Source organism: Camelina sativa, chromosome 15, assembly GCF_000633955.1.
Source record: "Camelina sativa cultivar DH55 chromosome 15, Cs, whole genome shotgun sequence".
In the NCBI taxonomy this organism is placed as follows: domain Eukaryota; kingdom Viridiplantae; phylum Streptophyta; class Magnoliopsida; order Brassicales; family Brassicaceae; genus Camelina; species Camelina sativa.
The window spans coordinates 24,879,646-24,907,317 of record NC_025699.1 but is presented as its reverse complement, the minus strand read 5'-3'; the positions used below and the strand labels follow the sequence as shown (position 1 = coordinate 24,907,317).

The 27,672-nt window shown below is 36.7% G+C and overlaps 6 protein-coding genes across 9 annotated transcripts; 2 read left to right on the top strand and 4 right to left on the bottom strand.

The window, feature by feature from the left end:
• On the bottom strand, positions 4,047-6,086 carry LOC104747477. Its single transcript, XM_010469109.2, has 2 exons — positions 5,676-6,086; positions 4,047-4,918 (listed from the first exon to the last, which is right to left on the bottom strand). The coding sequence occupies exons 1-2, from the start codon at positions 5,982-5,984 to the stop codon at positions 4,109-4,111; spliced, it is 1,119 nt and encodes a 372-aa protein (XP_010467411.1). The 5' UTR covers positions 5,985-6,086; the 3' UTR covers positions 4,047-4,108.
• On the top strand, positions 6,519-8,120 carry LOC104747476 (thermosensitive gluconokinase-like). 4 transcript variants are annotated; one of them, XM_019236909.1, is made up of 5 exons: positions 6,519-6,770; positions 7,130-7,206; positions 7,285-7,327; positions 7,405-7,484; positions 7,578-8,120. In XM_019236909.1, the coding sequence occupies exons 2-5, from the start codon at positions 7,185-7,187 to the stop codon at positions 7,982-7,984; spliced, it is 552 nt and encodes a 183-aa protein (XP_019092454.1). In that variant the 5' UTR covers positions 6,519-6,770; positions 7,130-7,184; the 3' UTR covers positions 7,985-8,120. The 4 variants fall into 4 exon arrangements, with proteins under 4 accessions (XP_019092454.1, XP_010467408.1, XP_010467409.1 ...); XM_010469106.2 differs by having other exon boundaries at positions 7,279-7,327; XM_010469107.2 differs by lacking the exon at positions 6,519-6,770 and adding an exon at positions 6,809-6,927 and having other exon boundaries at positions 7,279-7,327.
• LOC104747473 (WD-40 repeat-containing protein MSI2) lies at positions 8,349-10,512 on the top strand. Its single transcript, XM_010469105.2, has 6 exons — positions 8,349-8,759; positions 8,972-9,295; positions 9,378-9,521; positions 9,663-9,787; positions 9,933-10,028; positions 10,123-10,512. The coding sequence occupies exons 1-6, from the start codon at positions 8,442-8,444 to the stop codon at positions 10,364-10,366; spliced, it is 1,251 nt and encodes a 416-aa protein (XP_010467407.1). The 5' UTR covers positions 8,349-8,441; the 3' UTR covers positions 10,367-10,512.
• LOC104747472 (basic leucine zipper 23-like) lies at positions 10,929-12,848 on the bottom strand. Its single transcript, XM_010469103.2, has 3 exons — positions 12,494-12,848; positions 11,512-12,382; positions 10,929-11,250 (listed from the first exon to the last, which is right to left on the bottom strand). The coding sequence occupies exons 2-3, from the start codon at positions 12,260-12,262 to the stop codon at positions 11,222-11,224; spliced, it is 780 nt and encodes a 259-aa protein (XP_010467405.1). The 5' UTR covers positions 12,263-12,382; positions 12,494-12,848; the 3' UTR covers positions 10,929-11,221.
• Positions 13,330-14,678, bottom strand: LOC104747471. Its single transcript, XM_010469102.2, has 3 exons — positions 14,159-14,678; positions 13,712-14,062; positions 13,330-13,629 (listed from the first exon to the last, which is right to left on the bottom strand). The coding sequence occupies exons 1-3, from the start codon at positions 14,598-14,600 to the stop codon at positions 13,439-13,441; spliced, it is 984 nt and encodes a 327-aa protein (XP_010467404.1). The 5' UTR covers positions 14,601-14,678; the 3' UTR covers positions 13,330-13,438.
• LOC104748766 lies at positions 21,489-22,805 on the bottom strand. The gene is made up of 6 exons (XM_010470362.1): positions 22,671-22,805; positions 22,320-22,584; positions 22,041-22,134; positions 21,810-21,952; positions 21,646-21,730; positions 21,489-21,558 (listed from the first exon to the last, which is right to left on the bottom strand). Exons 1-6 carry the CDS (start codon positions 22,803-22,805, stop codon positions 21,489-21,491), a joined length of 792 nt encoding a protein of 263 aa, XP_010468664.1.

Sequence of the window (27,672 nt, the reverse complement as noted above, 5' to 3'; positions counted from 1 at the left end):
TATGTTGACCCAAAAATAAGATTAATATATGTGTCTTCTTTTCCTAATAGTGTATTTTAAAATTTATTGTAGTATTTTTAGATTGTTTTATTTAATTTACATTTTTATCTTTGAATTATTTGGGATTCATATATTAGCGTAGTTATAATTTTCTATTGTTTCTTTAATTATGTCAATTTTTTTTTTCTAATTTCTCAACCCTGATTGGTAGTCACAAACCCTTCCTTTTTTTGCAAACATAATTGTTACTATTATTCATTCAATCCCAAAGGAGATAACGAGTAGAAGCTCATCAACTTAATGGATGAATAAAATAGGCTAATCAAACACAAGCTTACAACAAACATAAATAGATAGATTGGAAAAACATTAATCGTTGTTGATAGATCCATGGGAGCTCAAAGACTGTGACATCCTGGTTTGCAGAAATGTTTAAAAGAATTGATTTGACCACATATGTCACCAAAATGCATTTATTTTTCGGTCAAGGGTCCTCAGAGAACTTCATTATGGGTGACCTTCCTGTAAGTGATTGTCGGAACTGTGCAAGTGAAGAAAAAACACAAGAAAAGATCATTTGTTGATTTGTGCGGTCGGTAAACAAGTTTTTAAAGCCTCCCAAACGTAACAAACCGGCCATCGAATATGGGTGGGTCCACATGCCGGGAATAGATGTAGGACCCACTTAGGAAGGTGGGCCCATAGACTAAAAATAGACATGGGCTCACTAAGCAAGGTGGCAAGTGAGACATTACAGAGACAGAGACTACATCATGGTGTGTCAAAGACACTTCCTTGAATACATTGAGAAATTTAACATTAGTTATTATCAAAAGATTTTGTGACGTTAGAAAAAGGTTTTTACTTTCATTGGTTGTCGGAGACTCGGAGCAAGCCATTTTGAGATAGCAAAAAGATGTGAACATGTTCTCTTCAAAGAGAAGGAGGGCAGAGCCAAGGTTCTCTCTATGGTGGAGAAGTTTGGACACAAGGTCATCTCCGCAAGGGAGGAAGGTGGAGGAGGTTGGACGCAAGGTTATCTCCCCAATGGAGGAAGGCGGAGCCAAGGTTCTCTCCATGATGGAGGAGGTTGGATGCAAGGTTCTCACTAGGGATGAGGGCGGAGCCGAGGTTTTCTCCATGGTGGTCATACATTATTGTGATGATACATCATTGATTAGTATATTATGTAATATATTTTTTATTCAAAATGTTTTTTGAGCCATTAGTTTTAGTAATTTAAACCCGCACATCGGGCGGGTCTCATCTAGTATTAAAAGTTAATATTTAATAGGAGGAATTTGATTACAACAAAAATAAAATATTTTATTTTAAAAATATTAATAATGTAAAAAGATAATTATCAAAATTACAGAATTTATAATTTATAATAAAAATTAAAAGTTTTTGTAAATAATTATAAGAAGATTATATGTATATATATTTCATAAAATTCGAATTTATAATATTATTAACTTATTTTAATTTCAAGTTATTAATTCTACCAAAAAAAACAGAAAAATGATTTAAAAAATATACAGTTAATTATTAATTCTAAATTTTTGTAAATATTCACTTCTATATAAACATAGATCTTCTCATATTTATATAATTTATTCAAAAATACTGTTTTCAACTTTGTTTAGTAGTAATCTTTTTTTAATGGGAAGGTAAATATTTTTTATTTTTTTAACCAAAATTTTCTCCTACTTTCTCCTTTTTCAGTTGGGAATAGGTAAGATTAATATGTTGACACAAAAAAAAATTAATATATGCGTCTTCTTTTCTTTTTTTTTCCAACCAAACATTAATAAATTAGAAAAGAACTTCATGATTGGTGGCCCAAACAGGAGGATAGGAGTTTACAAAAATAGATTCAGAGGGTAAGCTTCGTGAAGTCCGGGCCAAACAGTCCGCTCTAACGTTGACGTCTCGTGGAATCTTGACTAAGGTGAAGGAAGGGTAGAAGGTTCGGAGGAAAGCAAAATCATCCAACAGATTGGAGAAAGCGGGCCAATCTTCCGGCGTCTGCACCATTGCAATCAACTCAGCACAATCCGTCTCGAACGCCTGACAGATAACTCCAGCCCTGCACAATCTGTCTCGTAGTTCTGACAGACAATGCGTCTTCTTTTCTTAATATGTATTTTAAATTTTATTGTAGTATTTTTGGATTATTTAATTTAATTTATATTTTCATCAACCTAATGGATGGATAAAATAGGCTAATCAAACACAAGCTTACAACAAACATAGATACATAGATTCGAAAAACATAAATCATTGTTGATAGATCCATAGGAGCTCAAAGAATGTTACACCCTGGTTTGTGGAAAGGTTTAAAAGAATTGATTTTGCCACATGTGTGGTTCTCTCCATAAGGAATGATGGCGGAGCCGAGATTTTCTCCATGGTGGTCATACATTATTATGAATTGTGATGATACATAATTGATTAGTATATTATGTAATATATTTTTTATTCAAAATATTTTTTGAACCAACAATTTTAGTAATTAAAAAACTATGCAAAAGTGAAAATAAAATAGTTAGCTTAATGTGTTCATATAGACATTTTCAAGGTGGGTGATAAATAATATATTTGTAACATATTGTATATTTAGGTGTAAAAAATACACTTTTAATGTAAAACATACATGAAAGATTTGTAAATATATATAAATCAGTGTACTATAACAAAAATAAAATTTATAAATAACGTAAAATAAATTTTCATAAATTTATAAAAGTTTAAACCCGCCCATCGGGCGGGTCCTCATCTAGTATAATATAAAGATTTCATGCTTAACATTTGGCCTCCATTGGTTTTGGAGACTCTATTTCATGCTTAACATTTGGCTTCCATTGGTTTTGAAAGTGATTATTGTTTGGTCTTTTAATGGCTATAATTGACATATAGATTAACATCAGTATCATATAGAGCTTAGATTTCATGCTGAACATTTGGCTTACATTGAATTTTTCCACACAGGAGCCCAGCTACACCTTACCACATGGGAACCTAAAGATCCAAGACTTGCCTTTTGTGGAGCCAAACACAATCAAACACCAACGGCTCTTTTCTTATCATTGTTGCTGCATTTTAGATGTTTCTTCGATGAACCTGTACGCCCCACAGAGTCATGGATTCACACCCAAGCTTTCAAGACTACACACCAAAACTTGCCTTATTTTGATATATTTGGTCAATTAAGTGCAAAACACAAAGGCTTTATTTTCATTCATTTTACGATTTGTTTTTTACCTTCGGCCTGTTAGACCGTTATTTGTAAGCCTAGAATATCGAGTGAACGTTTAGTTGTTTTTCATTTAAAGTGTGTAGTCTTTGAATTCTGTTTGCATTCGAGTTCTAAGTAATTGATGTGTTTGAATTAGCTTGAAGATTCAAGTTGGTTTAATCGTGTGTTGTTTGAGGATTCACAGCTAATATATCCATCTCCAATTCTACCTTCATACATGATTCATCACATGCTAATTAAATCTTTGCTTTCATTGATCAACACTTAGGTGGATTCCCAGGCTTAATTTACATCAAAAACTATCTGTGATGAACGTTAAGAGAGTACAAAAGCTACTTTATTTTTATAAAACATTCATGGTTTTACATTCGTTCAGTCAAAATCTTAGAAGGATAATGATATGGGATGCTCACCAAATTGGGGAGTCAAACTCAAACTTCCATTTGATAGAAAATTAAAAAACGAAGTAGATTCTGAAGCAAGATACAAATTTGGTTGGTACAGGCAAAAAATCTTATATTATCCTCTAGAGCTGATGCAGGAGCATAATCGTTAGGATTTTAATTAATTTAGCTTTTATTTATTTATTCTTAATTATGTATATTTCTATTGGTTTTCCATTTTTGGTTAGGGTTTTGCTAGCTTTGTTTTACTATATAAACAACTTTAGTTTATCTCTTTTATCTTTTCTGGTGGATTCCAGAACTCTTTTTTTGGTGGATTCCAAAGTTTTATCCTTCGAGTTTGTCGCTTGCAAACTCGTTTTTAAACTAGGTTTAGCGCTTGCTTAACTTAGGATTTTCCGCTGCATTAAGAGCTAACTACAAATACTGGAAAATGTTTTGTCTCTCAATACAGGCTGAATCCAAAGAACTGGCTGACAATAATTGCCAATCCAAGTCCGATGGCCACAAGAGAAGATGCCCACGTTAGTTTCTCTGTGATCCTAGGAACCTTCTCTTTCAACGCTTCGCTACATGACCCGATAAACACTGTGTAGCTTCCCATGGCAATCACCGTCCCAATCAAGAACATAATGAGAAATGAAGCACCGGCTAACCGAGAAGGAAGAGCCAGCGCAGGTAATACCATCATCAGAGCGTCCGGTTGCAGGCCGTGAACAATCCCAGTCGCAAATGTGGCAAACCCAATCTTTTTCTTCTTTGAGCTTTTCTCATCTGTTTCCCCATTCTCCAAGGTAACAACACATGGTTCCGGGATCTCAGAAGCTTCTTTGATTCCCATAGCACCAATCACGAGGAGAGTCAAGCCCACGACTCTTGTACCCCAAGTTCTTATGACTTCGATGTGAAGCCTATCTTTTAGAAGCAGAAATATTAAACCAAAGATGAGTTGACCAGCGTCGTGACCACATCCCCATAGGGCTCCAACTGCAGCACTCTCCATTCTCGTTCGTCCAATCGAAAGTGGAGCCAAAGCAGCAAGGTGATCAGGTCCAGACAACGTGTGTAAGCAACCAGCAAAGAAACCAGTCCAGGCACTTGTCAATACCTCAGTCCGGAGGAGTTTACCACCAACAGCACTACCAGTAGATTTAGTAGCCGTTTGAAAGCTAGCAAAAGCAGGCGGCACAAGAACAGGGTTAACCAAAAGCGCAGCCACAGCAGCCACTAATATGACTGTTCCAGTGGATATAGTCTGCAACAAACACACAGATTTGCTTAACAGAGCATTGAACAATCTGAAGGTAAGCAGACAAAGAAAAGCCCTTAGAACATATTATTTCACAAAGGGTTTAAGCACATTGCTCTCAAGTCTCAACATATAAGTCACAGAACCAAGCATACTGAATAAACTACTTAACAAATTCACGGATCCTAACCTTCCTCTATCAACGAGATGTAATCCTGATCAAGGAGATACATAAAGTTATTCAAATTCCTCAGCAATGCAGCTATAAAATCCCTAAACTACACTAAAACTCAATCCAATAGCTCTTATCAATATCTTCTGAAATCGAGCCCCAAAACTAAAGCAAAGCCACAACGTAATTGCAGAAGATTTGATAATCATGGATATNCATAGTCTGCAACAAACACACAGATTCGCATAACAGAGCATTAAGCTATCTGAAGGTAAGTACACAAAGAAAAGCCCTTAGACCACAACATTTCACAAAGGCTTTTTAGCACAATGCTCTCAACATATAGTAAACTACTTAATAAATCCACTGATCCTAACCTTCTTCTATCAACGAGATGTAATCGGAGATCTCTGATCACGGAGATACATAAAGCTATTCAAATTCCTCAGCAATGCAGCTATAAAATCCCTAAACTACAATAGTACTCAATCCAATAGCTCTTATCAATATCTTCTGAAATCAAACCCCAAAACTAAAGCAAAGCCACAACGTAATTGCAGAAGATTTCATAGTCATGGATATGTAATTTACCTTGCGCTGCTCAAAACTCCTCACGATCCGTTCGATGAATCCTGGATTAGGTTTCGACTCATCGGGTTTAGGAGACGGAAACAAGAAATCTCTAGTCTGGTTCAGTCCTGGAGACGTATCCGGCGATGGATTGTGGCGGAAGAAGCAGGAAATGGAGCTGAGTCGGCGTGACTCGGGACGGCGAGAGGAGGTAAAGGTGAGACTCGGCGAATCGAGTCTGTGGAGGCGAGGGAGGAAGGGAGATGCTCTTGAATGAGAATTGGAGAGAGTAAGTGAGGAAGATGACGGTGGTTGTAGAAGCCTATCCATGGCGTCTCCTTCTCTTTCGGAGAGGCTAAAGAGTTTTTCTCAGAAGTTGAAAAAGAAAAGAAAGAGAGAGTGAGGGACACTGTGCTCTCTCTCTCTCAATCGGTGAAGAGATAAACTTTTTTAAAAACTTTTTTTTTTTTTTTTTTTGTTGTTGTTTCCTTTGTAAATCAATAATACAAAAAGTGAAAGGAATATACTAATAAAATCATGTCGAATCAACTATAAATATAAATATTATTTAAATAATATTATATTAATGATTTAATTATTAAATCTGTTTGTTTATCTTCTTCTCTATTCCTCTTTAACTTAAGAGAATAATATTTTCTGTTAAATAATTCTTATCACTGAAAAACGAATTGTGTATTAAATATTGAGAAAAATTATTCCTAATGTGATTTTAATATTTTTATACGATTCTGACTTTAACCTTCTTCTTTTTAATAGTTTAAGAAATTTAACATTTCGTTATCATATTTATTAATATTTTAATGATTATTTTCCATCTTTGGTTGTATTTCATCTCTCTCTCTCTCCAAAGTTTTCGTCTTTCTTCCTCTCACGTCTCATCAGCCATCACCCTAATTAATTTTATTTTTTTTAATATAATGAATCTCTCACCTATTTTTGTTTTCTTTCAATTTCAATCCAAATTTTACATTGGAGTTTCGATTCATATATATCATCAACCTAGCGAGTTTTGTGAATTTCGTCTTTGATCAAGAAGACTCCAATTGCTCCACCCTTGGTCTCTTGTGGAGTAAAGAAACAAACAACAAAATCACAGTAAGTTTTTGATTTTTTTTCTTTTTTCTAATGTTTGAATTTCATCCATTAACGAACGATCATTCAATGCTTATGAAGTTTCATATTATTTCTTCAATTTCAGCAAAGATTTCAAGAAAATATGATTCATAGTAGTTTTGATCTCAATTTCAAAAATGTAGGTTAATCATGTCAGTGAGATAGAAGATTGAACAATCTTGTTTATAAGCTTTAAGCTAAGATTGAAAGGTTTTAGCTTTGCAAATAATTGAAATCAAGATCTACTTTAAGCAGGATCATTTATTTATATAGTTTTATGTTGAAGAATTATAAGCTAAGATTGAGAGTTAATAGAATATGTTTGCTTTTCTTGCTCGCAGATTGTTTTCTTCAAGAATCACCAAAACCTGTTTTAATCAGAGACATCAGACAGACATGTCAGGTGGTGACAATGAAGGTAAGCTTCAACATGTTCTTATTGTCAACACTTTGATCCGTTTCTTCTCTGATTCTTGTTAGTCATATATAGTGACAGGTAAAGTCATCGTGATTATGGGTGTAAGCGGAGCTGGGAAATCGTAAGTTGTTTTTTTCATTTCTCTTCTTTGAAGAAAGATGAAGAAAGATGTTTATCGTTATTGTTTCACTTTGTTAGCACCATAGGTACGATGTTGGGAAAAGCTCTGTCTTGTGACTTTCTTGATGCCGATGATTTTCACTCTTTATCAAACAGAGGTAACAGAATCATATATATACTTTGACAGAATCCAAGTTTGGGGAAAATGCATGTTTCAAACCACTAACTGAAAGCTCATTGTTCTACTATAGATAAGATGCGCCAAGGCATTGCTCTTACAGACGAAGATCGAAAGCCGTGGCTTGAAAAAATACAAGAGAGTTTGCGAAAACGTTTACTAAACGAAGAAACCGTTGTTCTCGCATGTTCTTCATTGAGAAAACAGTATAGAGAGATCTTGAGAGGTTCTGATCCTGATTACAAACCAGGAAGCTATACAAGTTGCAAGGTTAAGTTTGTATTATTGGAAGGTAATGCAGAGGTGATTGCTGCTCGTTTACAAAAGAGAGCTTCTGAAGGAGAACATTTCATGCCTCTCACTCTTCTTCAGTCTCAGTTTGATCTGCTTCAAGCTGATGAATGTGAAAAGATATTCAAAATCAGTGTTGTTCTAACCCCTGAAGTTATAGTCAACACAATTCTTGAAATTGAGGCTTGAGAGAAGACTTTATCCAGAAAAAAAAAACCATTCATCTTTGGTATTCAATATATACAATAATAAAAACTTACTTTCATGAGTAAAATGGATTTTTAAAAATGTAAAATGTTTCATTTTATCTTCTCCATTTTCTATCTTCTGTAATTTGTTTAGATATGAGTAATTTTTATATTCCACCGAAATGGAAACTTTATCTCAGTAACAAAATGGTAACTTAAGAGTGGGCTTTGAGGCCCATAAACTCAAGACTACATGCATGCTGGTTCCCCAACACTGAAACGGCAAAGCGTCCGTTTGTATAAAAGCAAAACAACATCACTGCATTTCTTTTTCACCGTCGAGGTTTTGTTGCCCTTGCTCATCTCTGTATATTTTTGGCGGGAAAATCGACCAGAAAAAAACCCTCGAGGACAGAAATCAGATAGAGCGAGCGAGAGATTGAGAGGCAAGAGAGATAATGGCGGATGAAGGTAAAGAGGAGACGGGAATGGAACAAGTGGAGGAAGATTTCTCTGTGTGGAAGAAGAACACACCATTTCTCTACGATCTTTTGATCTCTCACCCACTCGAATGGCCATCTCTCACCGTCAATTGGGTTCCATCTCCGCCCAGTCCTTACGCGGCTGACCCTTACTTCGGCGTCCACAAGCTTATACTCGGAACTCATACTTCCGGTGACTCTCAAGATTTCCTCATGGTCGCCGACGTCGTTACTCCGACACCAAACGGTGAACCTGGTTTGCGCGGCGCTAATCAGGATCCTGTCATTCCTAAGGTATTTTGATTCCTGGAGATAGATTCCTTTTTTTTTTGGCGTTCTTCTTAGCTCTAGTTCTATGCCCACCAAGTGTTCGATAAAAGTACTAGCTGAGAGTGTTAGAAATGTAACTGATAAGGTTAACGAGTTTTAGTTTCTTAGGTATGAAACTTGGACTTTTTTCTTTTTAAGTCGATGCATAAGATTTATAATTGTCCGATATGTTTCAGGTGGAGATAAGGCAGAAGATACGTGTTGATGGAGAAGTGAACAGAGCGCGATGCATGCCTCAAAAGCCTACGCTTGTGGGTGCAAAGACAAGTGGGTGTGAGGTGTTTCTGTTTAATTACGCCAAACATGCTGAAAAGCCACAAACGAGTGAGTGTGATCCTGATCTGAGGTTAGTGGGACATGACAAGGAAGGGTATGGATTGTCTTGGAGTCCTTTCAAGGAGGGTTATCTTCTGAGTGGTTCACAGGATAAGAAGATCTGTCTTTGGGATGTTTCAGCTACACCGCAAGATAAGGTTTTGAATGCAATGTTTGTGTATGAGGTAAGTGGAAGTTGGCATATTGTCTCCTTTTTTTCCAGAAGATGAGGTTTGCTGTATCTTTACTCCTTTGGTTTTGTTCCAGGGACATGAAAGTGCTGTTGCAGATGTATCATGGCACATGAAGAATGAGAACCTTTTTGGGTCTGCGGGTGAGGATGGTCGATTGATAATATGGGACACACGGACAAACCAAATGCAACACCAAGTGAAAGTACATGAAAAAGAGGTAAGAACCACTCCCCTATATCTCTGCACATATCAAACAATGTTAAATTAGTTAACTGGAAGTCATGTATCTATCAGTAATCGGAAGTCATTGACTAAAAGCTACAGATTCTGTATGGCCATACTTTCTTGTGTTTCTCAGGTGAACTATCTGTCTTTCAATTCATTCAATGAATGGATTTTAGCCACAGCTTCCTCAGATTCTACTGTTGCCTTGTTTGACCTCCGCAAGCTGAATGCACCATTGCATGTCTTGAGCAGCCACGAGTACGTTCCTTAACATTTTCTCATATCCTCTTCTGCGCCATCTATAAATTGTGTTAGAACTAAATATTGATGCCTTTGCACTGAGTAACTGTAAAGGGCTGTTTGTTGGAAAACCCACCATTTTAATGAAAGACTTCAATTACAGGGGAGAGGTTTTCCAAGTGGAGTGGGATCCTAACCATGAGACAGTACTCGCATCTTCTGGGGAGGACAGAAGGCTGATGGTCTGGGACCTGAACAGGTATGTTTCATCATATCCTTTGCAGGTCTTAGAACAATGAGTTTTAATCTGAAATTGTTCAACGTTGAGTAAGGTTTCTTTTTGGGGATTACAGGGTTGGAGAAGAGCAGCTTGAGATAGAGTTGGACGCAGAAGATGGTCCACCAGAGTTACTCTTCTCTCATGGAGGCCACAAGGCGAAGATATCAGACTTTGCTTGGAACGAAAAGGAGCCTTGGGTCCTTGCAAGTGTAGCCGAAGACAACAGTCTTCAGGTCTGGCAGATGGCGGAAAGCATCTATCGCGACGATGAGGATGCTGAGGCCGACATCAACGAAGATTTTACACACCAGTCCTGAAAAATAAGAAATGATTTGGTCTGTCTCTGCAGTACTTAAGTCATATCGTGCTTTTATCTAGATTCGAAAAACAAGCTTTGCGTCTGTAGTACTAACATGAATCAGTTCTGTTTGTTAATGTAAACCAGGTTTGGATTTTGTTGGTATCGTATTATTCCTGTCACAAAATCAAAATTTCTGGCTAAAATTGAAATCTAGTTCAAAATTTGATGATTATTCCTGCATCTCGACGATTGAAAGGTAGTCAAAACTGCGGGTGCTCATAGACATGATTAATCATCAGCATGGCAAGAGGATGCTTAAGCAAGTTGAGTTACTGTGCTACTACAGAACCTGGTTAAGATAAACAACAAGATACAAGAATCATTCATTTCTTGCTCTTTTACGTATAGTACTGTTCAGAGACTCAACTCCATGGAACATCAAGGAAAATCCCATACCAACTCCTAAGCTGCAATTTCAGCAATTAAGAATCGATGCAGCATATAAGTGATTTCAGAAGCAAGAGACTCTACCAGTCGAACGAAAACATCAAGTTACTAATCGTCGAGACGGATTCTCATAACTTTTTAATCCAACATCAACATCTTTAAAGAGAACCACAAAGCAGAAGCTACTAAAGTACAAAACCAAATGGCAAACTCGAATTGAATATTAACAAGTCTTATTTCTAGCTTCAACGAGCTCAATGAAGGAATGCAATTACATAAGGAAAAAACAAGAGATTAAAAAATAGGATAATAGCACAAACGGCCTTGAAGGAAGCTGGTGATTCAGTTGAACTCTACTACTTATTAGAAGAAAATTAACTGCCAATATGAAAATGATTGATAGTATCCCATGATCAATGATACTTCAAACTGCTTTCGCTGCACGAGGACCACCTGTTCCAAGAGCAAGAGCCATGAGTTCATAAACTAAATTTACACAAACCACAAGTTCAAACAAAAAATGATGAAGGAACCTAATAAAATGACAAAATTCCACAAAGAACACAACAGAGTGGTGCCTAAGGCAAAGAATCAACCACTATCAGGCTACGTAAAGAATTGAAGACATGGAGGTAACTACGAAGAAAACCGTATAAAGGCATAACTGAAATGGACAGCCTCTAGGAAAGAGATCCAAAAGAACAAGAATTTCACCTTTTCTCTTATTAGCGCTGGATCCATTGACATTAAATGTCCCGACTCCATTACTACAGAGAGGGATCTCCTTGCCAGCTAAGTTCTGATTATTCAAGCATTGTAGTTGGTCAAACTCACAACCATTTAGCCCCTGCTCATTCATCGACGCACCTTCTCCATTGTTCCCATTTTGAAGGCAGTACATGTTGTCAACATCACATTGCATATTGCAAGGATGCATCATGTAAGAGAAAGGCACGTTCGCAACCGCAGGTTTTTGATAAGGAAACGAACCAATCTCTCCGTCAATCCTTCCTCTTATATCCACAAGCAAACACTTGAGCCTCGTAACCTCAGCTTCCAATGCAGCTTGACCTTGCAACCTCTTCATCAGCTGATTATTAACAGCTCTAAGCCTCGTAACCTCATCTTCCAAGGAAGCAGCTTTAGCCTTCTTCTTCTCCCTATACTTTCTAACCGCTTCTCGATTCCCCAAAGGTCTCTTTTTGCTATTCTTCCCTGAAGATTCAGATGTGTCATCAGTAGAGACTTTGTCCTCACTCTGCGAAGGTAGAATCTTGGTGTGCACATGGAGACATGTGTGTGTATGAGTGTTGTTCTCTGGTCCCGAAGGGTTACAAGTGTGAGTATGAGTACAAGCATGAGAATCCCTCAAAAGCTCATCGAAGAAGGAATCCATTGAACAGCTACTAGGCAATAATTCACCAACCATGTTCGAATTCGAAAACTCAAGCTCCCCGTCGTCCATTACTAGCAAAAATGTAACCTTTGACTCTAATTGACTGAACCCTAACCAAAAAAGTACGAGACTTTGTGCTCGAAACAAAACAATAGAACCAATTTCAAGCTTCCCGATCAAGTAAATTACCTAATTGCAGAGTGAAAAGACAATTCAAGACGATTCAGAAGAAGTCAAACGATCCAATTATGAATCTCTAATCATTGGCTGATACTCAATTGAATGAAAAAAAAATAGTACCTTTAAAACGGATGAGCAAGAAGATGAATGCGAATTGTGAATTGAGAAATTTAAGGGCGAAACGGCGAGAAGGGTTTATTATAGAGAGAATTTAGGAAAAAAAGGGAAAACCCTAAAAACGAAGAGGTGCAATGGACATTGATGGTTGAAGAGTTATTAACAGATGGCATCATTTCCATGGCGGAAAGACATGGACGCACCAAAAGGGATTTTTCGAATTGCAGAAAATTTCTTTTTTCTTTTTTTTTTTCCTAATTAATTTCGTATAAAAACTTTGGTTAATTAATTAATTTAAGTTCCCTAATTTTTAACCTTTTCTGCCAAAATTTAGACCAGAACACTAAAAAAGATGTCATGAAAATTTATCTTTACATGAGTGATGTGAAGTAGTGATGGTGAAAGAAGAACCTTTATCAAAATTATCCATAAGATTTGATTCTTGATCTGTGTTTTCTGGTTAATGGGAAATTATCTTTTTTTTTTTTTTTTTTTTTTTTTTTTTTNGGAAATTATCTTATTCCATAGTTTTTTCCATTAAATCTAAATATGCTCTCTGTTTTCTAGTCTTTGCTTAGTTGTACATCCCACTTGTTCTTTAGTTGTTGTTAATCAAGCTACGACACGTGGTCACGTTGCATCAGTATACTGATGATTCGATGGAATATTTTGCTTCCTGGACGAACGCCAAGACTCGTCATGACTGCCTCACTTTTAGTGATTTTGTTTCTTCTACTCAAAGTTTTGGTTTAAATCTTCTAAAAAATTCATAGACGATAACATTGATATTTGTAATTAGAATGGTGTCAAGATCTTCTAAAGAATAACTATGTAATAGATTAACATAAATTTGATGGAAACAAGTTTTTACATCAGAGCTCAATAGAATCATGTAGAGATCATTACCACAATTTAACAAGAGATAATATAACTAAGAACGAAAAGTCTCTAAAACACAGCTTCTACAAGCATGTGTTTCTTTTTAGACCCAAATCCAACAATGTGGTTTAGATAAACTCTTCCTTCCTTAACTGTAGCTGACGAGGCTAACCTATGAACCATACCGCTGCTGAACCAACCCGTCACAGAAGCTGTCTTCCACCCATCTAAACTCTCCACCAGTTTAGAAGACGGACTACCTGAAAACACTCACATTCATTGGCATTGGCTTTTTTAAAATTAAAAAAAACAGAACTTCTCAAAAGATGTCTAAACTTTTACCTGCAACAACAATCTTAGTTGGAGACAACAACTCAAGCCCATCTCCAAACCTCAATGTACCACCAGAAACATCAATGACACTAACTTGATTCCCATCCGTTAAGTCGATTTTGTACAAGTAACCAGAGAAAGTATGGATAACAATAAGGAACCCGTCCGGATGATAAACAATACCGTTAAGAGCAACAAGGTTATTGTACCATCCAGGTGGAGTAAACAGAGGACTTGTAATAGTATACACAAGCTTCCCATTGACATCAACCTTCCAAATCTTACTACCTACTGCATCAGTCACATAAGCATTGCCTTCTTCATCAACAGCTACATCGTCTGCAAACGTTTTCTCTTTACCTACATAACATCCATATAAGCTATATTCTCAAACCTATTCAAGAAACCATCGACGGCTAACACACTAGAGGAAGAAGAAGAAGGGTTTTTACTTACCATCACCATGACAGCTGAGTTCAGCGAGGAAGAGACGGCGCCACGTGGACAAATCATAGGCAGCTAAAGCGCTGTAACGGTTACCAAGCAAGTCGGAGACGGCGACGAGGAGACGGTTTCTGACGCGGTCGATAGAGATTCCTAGGGAAGCGTTACCGGCGAGGTCAACGTCTTTGACTAAAGTGACTTCTTCAAGAACGTCGTCGTCGGAATCTTTAATAACAATCTCTCCGATACCACCTCCGTCCATGAAGGAGACGAGGAACCTCCGACCAACGTCGTCCCATTTGGCGCACTCGCGGAAGTAGCCGGAGCTATGGTAAGAGAAGACGTGAGTCGAAGGAACGGCTAGCTCTAAGGAAATGAGGTAAGATATGGGAACGGCGGAGATTAAGAGGAAGAGCGCGACGGAGCATCGACCGGAGCAAAACGACGGCGACATTTTTGTTTTTCTTTTCTTGAAATTAATTGGAGAAAAGATGGTTAGAGGGAGAGAGAAATAAATTGGGTACGACGAAGAAGGCCAAGTTAAGTTAAAAGGATAAAAAAAAAAGAAGTTGGTGAGCGAACGTTAAAAATTTGGTGAAGCACACGTAGGACTAAGAACTAGTATTGGTGGCCCGTTTAATGTTTTGTTGGGCCCATAAAGTGTACTTTAACCAGTTTAATGCATATAGTAGTGGGAGCTTTAAATACCAAATCTCAGCAAAATTGATAGTTTGATAAAATCTCAGCAAAATTGGTGATAGTTTAACCAATTGATAAAACAAGGTTAATGCATATAGTAGAAGTTAATATTTGATATATCAAATCTCAGCAAAATTGTAAAAAACCAATTTAATTTATAGTTGATAAAAATACATGTCTTAAAGAGTTTAACTTAAACTTTTTTATATTTAAAAATTTTTAAGAGTAAAAATATTAAATTTACTTAAATATTTTATAGATTTAAGTACAGTATATTATAATATTTTAAATTTTCGACGGAGTTCAAATATTTATAATAATTTAAATATTCTATAACAATTTAAATATTTATAATCTCTTATACTTTTTTAAAAAATGTAAATATATTATAATATGTTTACTTTTTAAAAGTTTAAATATACTCAAATATATAACCAAATTAAACTGTTAAATTTGGATACCTGATAAATCAAGATTCCTGCTCATTTGTACTCAAAACATATTAGTCATATATTTATAGTGATTATGAACCATATTCCAAAATATTTAGTAGATGTGGGATATACAGTACACATTTTCTGTAAATTAGTTTACAACTTTACATATATATAATTTCTGCGCTTTTTATTCTTTCCATCTATACTAATCATAATTAATTACTATAATTTTGTTAAGAAAATATTGAAAAATATGATTTGTTTTTATTTAATTGTATTAATTTGATTTGTTGTTTTCGTAAATATCTCACAATATAAAAGCAAATCAAATAAGTTTACATGTATATATATATATATATATATATAAAATTTCGTATTTAATCTATTGATTATTTTGGAAGCAACAAAGTCACAATCCATAAGTATTAAAGATTTCTCATTATTATTAATATTCGCAATAATTATAGGGATTAAATATGGTAGTAGTTAATATTTGATATTACTGAAGCCATTAAATACTCGGATACTATTTTCCTTATTTATAGGGATTTTACCTCTGTTTGGTGACAGTAATAATTATTCTTGAACCAAACAACATACATGATCTGAATATTATAAAACTGGAGTAGAAACAGATCCGTGAGTTTTTTTTCTTCTATTTCCGGGTTAAAGAGGATCCGCGTCCCGACCCGGTTGTAATTAAGTGGTCGAGCAAGGGGTATAATGGTCATTTAGATAAATCATAACTATAGGTTAATTTAATTAAATTAAGTGATTTTCTGATCATTTTTAATGAAAAACGTACCAAAACAAAGTCATAGTCAAATTTGAGTATAGTGAGTACTTCTGCTTTAATAGTATAGACTAGAATATGACCCGTGCTAGAGCACGGGTTTAAATTTGTTCCTTTTGTTTATTTGGTCATTTTTATTTAAAACATCGTATATGTGATTATTTTATTTATTTTGAAAGGTTTTTTTGGATAGAATACTATGACATGAAATTATATATTAAATATGACTTATGAAAATAACATATATTCTGTAAGATATATTCGACTATATCTATATTTTGACCTGCGGTATAACGCGGATTAAGTTGTGTTAAAAAAAATTAATTTTTGTTTGTTAAATTTATTTGATTTGTTTAGTGTTTAAAATTATATATTGTATTTTGATTGTTATTCTATGATTTAACCTATATTATAGCGCATTTTAATTTTAGGACCAAATATGTAACATATGTTTGTCAAAATTATTGTGACCGAGAAAACCTATCAAACAACATTATTCCAAATTTAAATTTAATCTGAGAAATCATATTTTGAAATTTTAACCCGTGCTCTAGCAAAAAAAAAATCATATTTCTTGAATTTTTTTTCATATTATAGTGATATATTATTGACCCGTGCTATAACAAATCAAATTAGAGTGTTTATAATTTTGAACTTTTTGATCTATCATATATTTATGAAATTCATAATAATATAAAATTAAACTATTTTTAAAGATTCCAAATTAAATTATTTCAAAAGTTTATTAAAGTATACAAAACTATATAATTCAACAAAAGAAATATATGAAATGAATTTAAATATTCAAATTTTGACCCGTTACTCAGTCAAAGTTTTCTGATAAAGTTAGGTGAGATTTTATTTTTTAGTATAATCAGAAATCACTTGTAATATATGGAAGATTGATTAATTTCTGTTAATTTCTGAGATTTTTTGTCTATATATGGTTAGTAAAATATTCTTTGAGATTTTATTTTATTCTTTAGAATATTTTTTTTAAGAAGATCATAATCCTAAATCTATATAACCTATCAAATAATTAATCCATATAACCTATCAAATAATTAGTCTTAGTTATAACCTATAGTAATATTATATGGTCTATCAATTTGAAGTTGTGTACTTCCCTTTTATTAAAAAGAGGATATATAGATTTAATGGAAAAATTCAATAATATATTTTTAAACATTTTTTTTGGCAAATTAGAAATATTCAAATGTGTTTGGCAATTGAACTACAATAATTGAAATAACAATTATTTTAGGGAGAGTTACTAGAATATTACATAAAAGCTTCCTTTTTACAAAAGTAACACACAATTGTTGGTAATTACTAGAATAAACTCTGTACCCTTAATACCCCTGAAACCAGTGTTGGGAAAAAACGTAATTACGGCTAATGCCATTAGTAAAAAAAAAAACATTGGAAGTTGGGACTAAGTCTACCGATCCTTTGATGGTAGATTTATACACGTGGACTGATTAAAGGTGTACGTCAGATATTTTTGGTACACTTAGTTGTAGTGCTGGTACACTTTACCGTCGACGTAGATGGTACACTTAGTTGTAGTGTTGGTACACTTATCGGTCGACGTACATGAAATCGATTCGTTAGATTAAGTTGGTAGAGGAATTTCCCTTTGATGATAGACTTTTGTTTTAAGCGCGTGTAGCGGCAAACGTAACAGGGTGGGAAGATATTTATGGTAGACTAATGGCCTGTTGCGACAGATTTATGCGACAGCCTTCTCTCCTTACAGATATTTTTGGTATACTTTGTTTGTTTTTTGAAATAGTTTTCGTAGTGTTGTGGTAGGCTTCTTGTCCGTGGTAGATTTAGTAAGCAAGATTGACAGCTGTAAAGTCTTACCAGAATAACACGAATTTGTTTGAGCTGGCAAAGACAGTCGAGCGTTGCGATAGACTTATTGGAAGAAGATCTAAACACCTTTCCTGTTCTTCCGATCTATGGTGTTCATGTAATAAAGTTTGTAGCAGATTCATCAATCGTGTTCTGTTTGTCGGCCGGAGCCAATGTCTTTCTCCTACTCAGTTTCGTAAATCTTTCCTCTCGGTTCATCCATGGAAGAGCAAGATATCGTTTTGGCGTGTGGGAGGTGGAGGGTAGACAAAAAGCGATGGTTGTTTGATGTTGATACTAGAAAAGGGTGCAGGATTATAGTTGCCGATAAAGAAACAAAGTTTGAAAACTTTACTGCTATGGTGTACGATGACTTTGGTTTCTGCGAAAGAACTTCCGCCATAAAGTTGAGCTATATGTTAGATAGATATAAAAAAGCGGATGTTATATGCCACCGGTGATTGTTTCGAATGGTCGGCAGTTTCAAAACTTTCTCAGACAGCATAGGAGTGAACTCATCCGGCTATGCGTTGAGATCGAAGCTAAATCTGGTGAAACCTTGTTCGAGGAAGTTAAACCGAAAACCCTAGAACCAACACCCAAGACCCCTGAAGTCGTTGTAGATGATTTCGTAGGCGTGGCAGAGGAAATGGGACAGAAAGATGATGAGTAAGAGAGTCGGAAGGAAGACGGTGAAGATAATGTAGGAAATGATGTAGATGAAGATGAAGCAGGGGACGAGGACAACCGTAGATTTGATTACTGTGACGACAACGATGGTGCAAGTTCAGGGGATGAAGACTATCTGCTGTACTCCAACTTCGCCCCGGATGAAGCAGAGGAATCATTGGACGACGGACCTGGGGGTGGGTCTTGTATAGAGGAAAATGTGTGTAACACAGAATCAAATAACCGTACCCGCAAGACTAACTCTGCAGCTGATGCAATTGAGAAGGAGGTTCGCAAAATAGAAAACGGAGGTGGTGATATTGCTGTGGGGGATAAGTTTGATAGCAAAGAAACGTTGGTGGCACGGTTGAGGGTGCTGAGTGTATTCGATAAATATGATTACAATGTTCTATATTCAACGCCCATTTTGTTAATCGTTGAGAGTTGGGTAAAAGTTTGTAAATGGAGAATACGGGCTTCAACCATGGGTGATTCGCCGGTGTTTCATATTCACAAATATTGTCGTGAACATACTTTCTCTGTTACGGAACGATATGGCCGTAGCCGTAATGCTAAACCACCAATCCTAGCTCAATTATACAAGGATTATGTTGGTGGTGTGGGAGGTTCTGTTGTGCCAAATCTTGTTGGGGATGGGCTCAACCTACGATATGGTGTACAGGTTGGCTACCGGAATACTTTAATATGTTTGTTTTATGGTTGGCTCTGTGTATGTGATGGTCTATAGGGTGTACATATAGATCGTAGCTTAAGTTTGTTGGGTTTGTCAGAAATTAGTTGATTCTATGGCCTGCACTACACATATATATAATTCGATCTAGTTGATATTGTTTAGTGTTGATGTCTTTTACTGACCATTTTCATATAATAGCTTGGCTACTGGAAGGCACATCGTATACTTATAAAGGCGCGGGAGTATGTTAGGGGTACACCTGAAAGTGGATACGCTGAATTACCTGCATATTTATACAAGCTGAGGTCCTCTAATCCGGGGACCCTTACTAGACTGGTCGTTGATGCAGAAGACAGATTCAAGTATGTTTTCATTGCGATTGCTGGATGCATTAAGGGTTTCAGGTATATGCGGAAAGTTGTAGTTGTAGATGGAACCTTTTTGAAAGGTGAATTCAAAGGGACTCTTCTGATAGCGACAACACAAGATGGGAATTTTAATATTTTCCCTCTGGCGTATGCGGTTGTTGATACAGAGAACGACGTGTCGTGGGAATGGTTCTTTACTCAATTAAGTAGTGTAATTCCTGATGATGAAGAGCTTGCACTGATATCTGACCGGCATAAATCTATTGGTAAAGCTATCGCTAAAGTGTACCCCCTGGCAAGTCGAGGAATCTGCACTTATCATCTTCACAAGAATATTATCCTGAGATTTAGTGGGAGCGAAACATTCCGGCTGGTAAAAAAAGCAGCTGCAGCGTACCGTGTAGTTGATTTCGAAGAAATCTTCCAGCAAATTCAAGAAGCGAATCCGCAACTGCATGCTTACTTGGTTCGTGCAGATGTAACCAAGTGGAGCAGGGCGCACTTTCCTGGTGATAGGTACAACTTCACCACGAGCAACATTGCAGAATCGCTAAACAAAGTACTGAATCCTGCCAGAGCCTATCCCATTGTAGAGTTACTAGAAGCTGTTCGGAATATGTTGACACGTTGGTTTGCTACAAGGAGAAAACAAGCTGCCGCAATGCCAACTTTACTCACCAAAGGAGTGGAGAACCTGTTACAGGTGTGACATTCATTAACATATCCATCGATATATATGTTAACGAAAGGCCTGAAAAATGTTAGTGGATATGTTGTGTTGTTTTGGTTATATGAACTTACGCTTTGATTTACTCATAGGCACGTATTGAACAGTCAAGGCGTCTAAAGGTTCAAGAAATTGATGAAGATCGATTTGAAGTAAGTGGTGGTAACTCAACGCATGTTGTCAATCTGAGGTATAAGAGGTGTTCATGTAGGCGTTTTGATCTAGAGAGGATGCCATGCGTACATGCTATCGCAGCCGCATATACGGCCAACGTATCAGTTATAAACCAGCACCATCCATACTTCCGCAGAGACAGCCTCTGCAGTGGGTATGCGGAGGCGATAATGCCGATAGATACATCCTGCATCGTTCCTACTGATATTACACCGTCCAGATGTAAACCGCCTTTTGTTAGGAATCCTCCAGGAAGGCCAAAGATGTCGAGGATGAAGTCCTTTGTCAAGGTTGCGTTGGAGATGAAGCGGCCCCGCAAACAGCATGCTTGTTTTCAGTGTCAACAGGTTGGCCACAACCGTACAACATGTCCAGCTAATACGTAGTGCATGGGCGACAATAGACGTGTTATCTTTTCTTGGCGTGAGGATAATACTCTTTTTTCCTAAGTGCCAACAGAGCTTTTTGTAATGATGGACCTTTTTAATTTCTAAGCCCACATTGTTGTTTAACTATAATTGTTGGAGAAATTGTCCCCGGCTGCCCTAGTTGGGCCTATTACTCATGTAGCTTTTTAGAAATCTCAAGCAAACGGTTTTCTGTTTGAATAAGAAGCTTAGAAAAGCGAAATATATCTGTTTGTGTATTTTATATGGTCCATTAAAGAGGACATAATGCGATGGAAGGATAGTGTTGACATGTACACTTATCGTAGATAACTATTGTTATGTACACTAAATTTTATATTTTGTTGACAAAACATAACCATATATTATCCAGAATCAGCATAACAATGGGTTCACTCAAAAGTACACACACACCGGGAAAAAAAAAGTTAATAAATTGCATAGATCTGTGGCGGTTCTTTCAATATGCTAAACTCCCTGAGCTCTCCCTTTCGCCCATCTAGTTCCTTTATTCTCAAGGTACTGCATTCTCCCCTACGTGCTCCATTATATGTTCTATATAGTAACGTCCAGCGAATTCAGATCTGCGGTAAATATAGAAAGTGTATTAACGTATTTGACAGTAGCAAGAAATACAATTATATATTTTAGTAGGAAAACAAACAGCTTACATCGCCTTGTGATGTTCCATTCCCTCGAAATCAGGTTTTATATAGATTTGCGAAGAGGCGGTTGTGTTGACAAGGCAATGAGCACCTACAGAACATTTACAAAATTAGATGTATATGGTTTCACAAGGCTAGTTTCCTTATCTGATCTATCAAATCGAACGTACCTTCGTAGCTTCCAACCTTCCAGAACCGCAAAATACAAAAGACGGGTTCGGATGTAAAAGTAAGATGACACCCGAATGCTTCCCAAGCATTTATGAAGCGAGCAGCATAGTCATCTAGGGCACGACACTTGAGGGTTTCATTCCTACGGTTTTCTCATGTTAATATAGAACGGGAATAGGAAAAAACTTTAAATGCCAATGTATTAAAAATGTAGCACAAATCTCCTTTACCTCCCATTCAGTAGGGTGAGGACACCTTCATTGGCCGCATTTGCCCCCTCGAGCAATCTTCTGTCTTCCACTCCAACTACACACCCACAGACATCTGATTCGGGATAGACACATACTTTAAACGTTACGACCTATGTATTTTGATATGAAATTGTCTACTAACTTATTTCTTTAGTATCAGGACTAAAAACTAGTAATGTGCACTAATATATCATTTAGCAAACGTTTTTAACGTTGTTTCAAACGATTTGTGTAAGTGAAAATTGAAGATAAGCATACCGAATGATATGGGATGGGTAATTCTCCCTCGCGATATATCACCCAAATCCTCGAAACGGAAGTAGTGTTTTTGATTCACCGGTGAGAGCAGGCCCATCGTCGACTCATCAGTAAATTTGATTTGGAAAGGATGATGTGTATTCCTCTCCCTAAGTGTTGGCTGGATGACCTTGAAATTCCTAATTTCATACCAATCACCATCATAGATATACTTCCTCATTTTCTTGTAGGTCCCTGGTAAAAACGCCACCTCGATTGTATCACCCTATAAATTGCATATCAATTGTGTATAAGACCACTGTGTTGGTTAACAACTTTGTGCAAATATTTTATAAAGCAAAGTGGACTAACCCGTGTATCAGCAAGGAGCAGAACCCGCTTTTGAAAGAACTCAGTAACATACCACGAATTCAAGACCTTCGCTTGGATAATCCAATTCGTTTTTCCTGGTCTAAGATCAGCGATGGCATCAACTCTAAACTCCATGGTTTGGTTTTTCTGATAATTTCCTGTTACTCGTTTCTACCCTGGGTTTAGAAAGGAGACAGGGTGATGCTGTTTAAATAAAACAAAACGTCGCCACTGGTAGTTGCGTCTTTCTACCGACTCCCCCTCTCTCCTTCTCTAATAAGCGCGACTCTTCGCTTTCTTTGTTTTTCTTCGGGTTTATATTTCAAATTTACTTTAATTCGTAGTGTACATACAGACAACTAATTTACGTTTTGTATGTGGTTTTAATTTATTTTCTTGTTGATGTATGCTTTTTCCCCCCAATACTTTCTTAATTACGTTATGGCGCCCACCCACTTCGACAAAATTGATTCAATGGTTGAAACGTAGAGTTATCCTAGTCACAATTTGGTTGAAACAACCCAAAATTTCATTGCCAGTCCAGCAACATTGGAGGCCCAATACGAAAAGAAATTGTATTGTTTTCTTTTAAATTGTTTTTATCAGTAAGTCCGATGTAATTTTTTAATTTTTAAATGGGGCCTCAACTCAAACTCTTAAATTGAGACCTTATTATTAAGAAAATAAGGAAAAAATCCTTACCGAATGGGCTTACTAAAATTGAGGCCCGATACCTATGTATCATAGGGATGTGTACACATCCGACTTCACCAACCGAATGCACAGTTGTAACAAAACAATACATTACTCGTACCAAACGTAAGTACCCATGTACCCAAACACACTTTGTTGTACATACACAATAGGTAGATATATCAATTGTGTATAGTTGTTTTGCAAGATAGAACAGTAAAAAAGGNATTTCCTCGGCAACAACCCGGAGACTTTCGTAATAGATTGCCTTTTTGTTCCCAGCGTCAATGCATTTTTCGAAGATACGCCGGTGCATCCCTTCCTCTTTTATTCTACGATTTTGATGATGTAATTTTTGGAACCAAGAAGGATGGCAAGTAATGCTGGAGATGTTAGCATCCTTGAGAACTTGAGGCCTAAGCGCTGTTTTGACTCCTCGAGGTCCTGCCTTGACTATTGGAGCTAGGTAGTTCAAACCATCAACTGCGAGAAACCCGAAGATGATAATCAACATCTCATCTGGTAGATGAGGCATTTTTTGAGACGCAGACGCCATCTTGCTGTGATTTTTCAGTAGGAACTACAACTTGTACAGAAGGGTGTTTGAAGAACACAAAGTTCAGGTTGCACTCAGTGGGACTGGTAATTATAATTTATAGAACGCTAACGAGATACTTATTTAGCTAACACCCTACCCGTTTATTGTTGTAATGTGCCGAGACATACGTCACTTTCGACTGTTTAATTAAAACTCGCTGAGATACAAATCACATCACGTTTATGGTAACACGACTTTGGGGGTAGGAGTTGTCACTTCGTCCAACCTACTGCTGTCATGTCTACCCTAAGTAGAGCCTAGCAGAATATAAGAGAAATAATTGTCTAAGTAATGTATAACGCATTTGACATCCGTTATTATGGTGGCGCCACGTATATACTAATACGAAATAGAAGAATCTGCATCAGCGGATTTATTTATATTTAATTTGCATAAAGGGGGTTTTGCTCAAAAAAAAAAATTTGCATAAAGGGAGATAATGCCCGAACTATTCCTTCCCATTCTACGTACACGCAATTTGCAAACTCTAATATGTACAAGGCCTTAAAGTATAAACTATTGTACGTACACTAAACGTACATACTCTTGAACGTACAATGAAATTATAAACGTTGTTATTACACTAACATCTTTCAGGTTGTGTACGTCTTAGTATTATATTTAAGTGGTTTTGCAATGGAAAGGTACGAGTTATATAGTTTTATATTCATAATTCATCTCCGATGGTCACGTTTAGGCACCCAACCACTTACCATTCTTAAACAACATAATAAGTATCGATAGATACCGCGTTCTTATAAAGGATACAACATTAGGTGTTACATGAACCAAGTTTAGTACACCAGGAGACATTCTAAACTAAAGGCCGGATTTATAGTACTTACATGGATTCTAGAAGATTTAAGAACTGCGTTGATAACAGGATATTCGTCAGATAGTACGTTTAGGGTGAAACATCTTATGAGAAAATATAACTACAGGATCTCGCATATAGCTTTCGCCAACCACCAGAGGCCACACTGCAGACAATGTCATAATCTTCATACCGGAGAGAGTAGAAATCATGCTCCCGTAAACACAATCAAGTACATTCCGGTTTAGGGATAAAGGGAGCAATAGGATAGACGAATGTGTCCCAGTATGTGTTTACTCGCGCCGTCTGATATCTACCCAGCAACCGGAACAACCCCTTGGCTAGAAACCTTGCTCGTTCCGATTTAAGTGGGTAGTGATGTGAATCAAACAGTTCAAGAAAATGAGTAGCCATCTCGCAGTTCCCAACTAACATAGAAAAAACCCACAAGCTAGTGTCGAGATAGGTTCCGTGGGAACGTTACGAGTTAGAAGTGCGATGCCTTGCTTAATATCTTCCAACTCCGCAACTACCCGGAAACCTTCGAAAAAAATTGCCTGTTTGTTGCCAGCATCTAGGCATTTTTCGAAGATACGCCTATGGATCCCTTCATTTTGGACTCTACCATTTGGGTGATGTGGTGTTTGGAACATCGTCGGATGCCAGCATAAGCTGAAGATGTTAGCAACCTTTAAAACTTCGGGAGAGAGCGCCGTTTCTACACCTCGATGACCTGCCTTCAGTATTGGAGCAAGGTACTCCAAACCATCAACTGCGAGAAAGCCGAGGATTTTAATCAATATTTCATCAGGTATATCAGACATTTTTCCAGTTGCATGCGGCATTTTCACTTGCTAACATCTAAAACAATGTTTCGTATGTGTTGCAACTTGTGGAGTACCGTTTAACACCTACATACAATAATAAAGGGAGAGTTGTAGGTGGGAGTTACAGGTTTTTTAATTATTATATATATAGAATGCTAACCAGAAACTTATTTAGTTCACACTATGGTCGTTTAGTACAATTGTGACCAGATTTCGTAACTTAGTAATGATTACAAATACATCATATTAAACGTACTCTTCAAGACACATCGATGAGATATAAGTCACATCCCTCTACTTGCTTGTAAAACAACTCTTCTACGTCTTCGCATATAAGACTTTTGCGGGTATTAGTTGTCACATCACAGTTGCCAACTGGTGTCATGTTTGCCACTACGTTAAGCTGAGCGGGTATTGAATAATCAAGATTGAGATAGTAGATTATAGTAGACTTCAAATCCGTAATATGGTTATGACACGTGTATACTAATAGGATGTGGGGGATCTAATATGGTTATGATGTAAAGAGGCGTAAAATATTAACGGTCCATTAAGATTCTCAAAACGACACTCCATCTATTTTGTTAGTGGATGTTGAAAAATCTTAATAATTAGTGGTTTGATGTCACCTCGCCATCTTGGCACGCAGTTATATCAAGTATCATTTATATCCATACCAAATAATTCCCCAACCATATCAACAAGTTTGTATTATAAATCGTTTGCATTTCTATGTGCACATAATACTTACATTACAAAGATGACCAACCCAAATCTTCCTGACGATCTGTTGGCGCGAATAGCAAAACTAATGGCAGCAAAACACTGGTGGTACATGCAGTCACTCCTACGTTTCGGAAATAGAGGCAAAACTATAGTTTACCGTCGCGACGTCTTGAAAGAGGCAAACATCTTCAACATGTGCAGTGACCCCGATGATATCATTTTTGGTGGTCGACACAGGAAGTTTTTTGAAAGGTGCCTTGATGCGGATAATCCAACGGCCATATATTATGAAGGCCTTCGTCTTGCAACAAAAGATGGGGACATTGAAGGGGCCGTAAATTTACTCCTGCGTAACGTACCAACACATGCCGACGCTACTCTTGCGTCTGCCATGTTGTGCATCTGTAAAGGGTCCGGAGTCCAGGCGGGTCATTTGCTTCAGCTGTTTTCTATAAAACACTACCCACTTGACTCCGAAGAGGTTGGAGATATGTGTGAAGAACTCATCACTGAGCTTATTCACTATGGAGCATCACACAATACAACTTATGGTGTGTTTTTTGACTACCCTGATGATGGGGAAATAACAACTCCTTCGTGCGCAATAAAATGCGCGCTCTCAATGACGAAAGAAGACGTGGACACTATGGTGGGCCCTAACAGGCATCGTTGCAGGAAATGCACAATCTGGTGGTGCGCTCGCCGAATTAGTCAAATGCTTTGGTAGTTATAACGAAACATGTTTGCATTTCCTCGTTTCCGTGTACACCTTATCTCCTATCCTTTCTAATCTTAATATTAAACGAAGTATTTTGTCAGCGATACACCTTTGCAGAATAAGGCAATATAATAAAGCTAAGCACGAACTTTGTCAGATGTGATAACTGGGCAATTGATTTAATTTTCGTACACAAATATATTTAACGAAGTTGATAACACATGCAAAGCATAGGGATGAAGCAATATGGTAGATTTTCAATACACTTTAGGTTGCTCTCCTATTCTCCACAAGCTGAACATAGTAAAATGTTTAGTTCCATGAAAACTAATAGTTCCTCGAATATCTTATTCTGTACGATACATGGCTAGGACCTACATCAACAGTTACATGCCCGTCTAGCTTGTATTGAATTGTACCCTTTTATACTTAAAATTGAAACCACTATATTTAATATATAATATAGAGAAATTAACAATGTGTTTGTATCTATTAGTACTCGTATTTAATGCAATGACATGTTGCCAATTTAATGCAATGGCCAACTGATTTGACGTCCATATAAGTCAATTTAAATCGATATGACTTGCAGGGTTGTAGATGTCAAATATCAGTTATGTAATTTT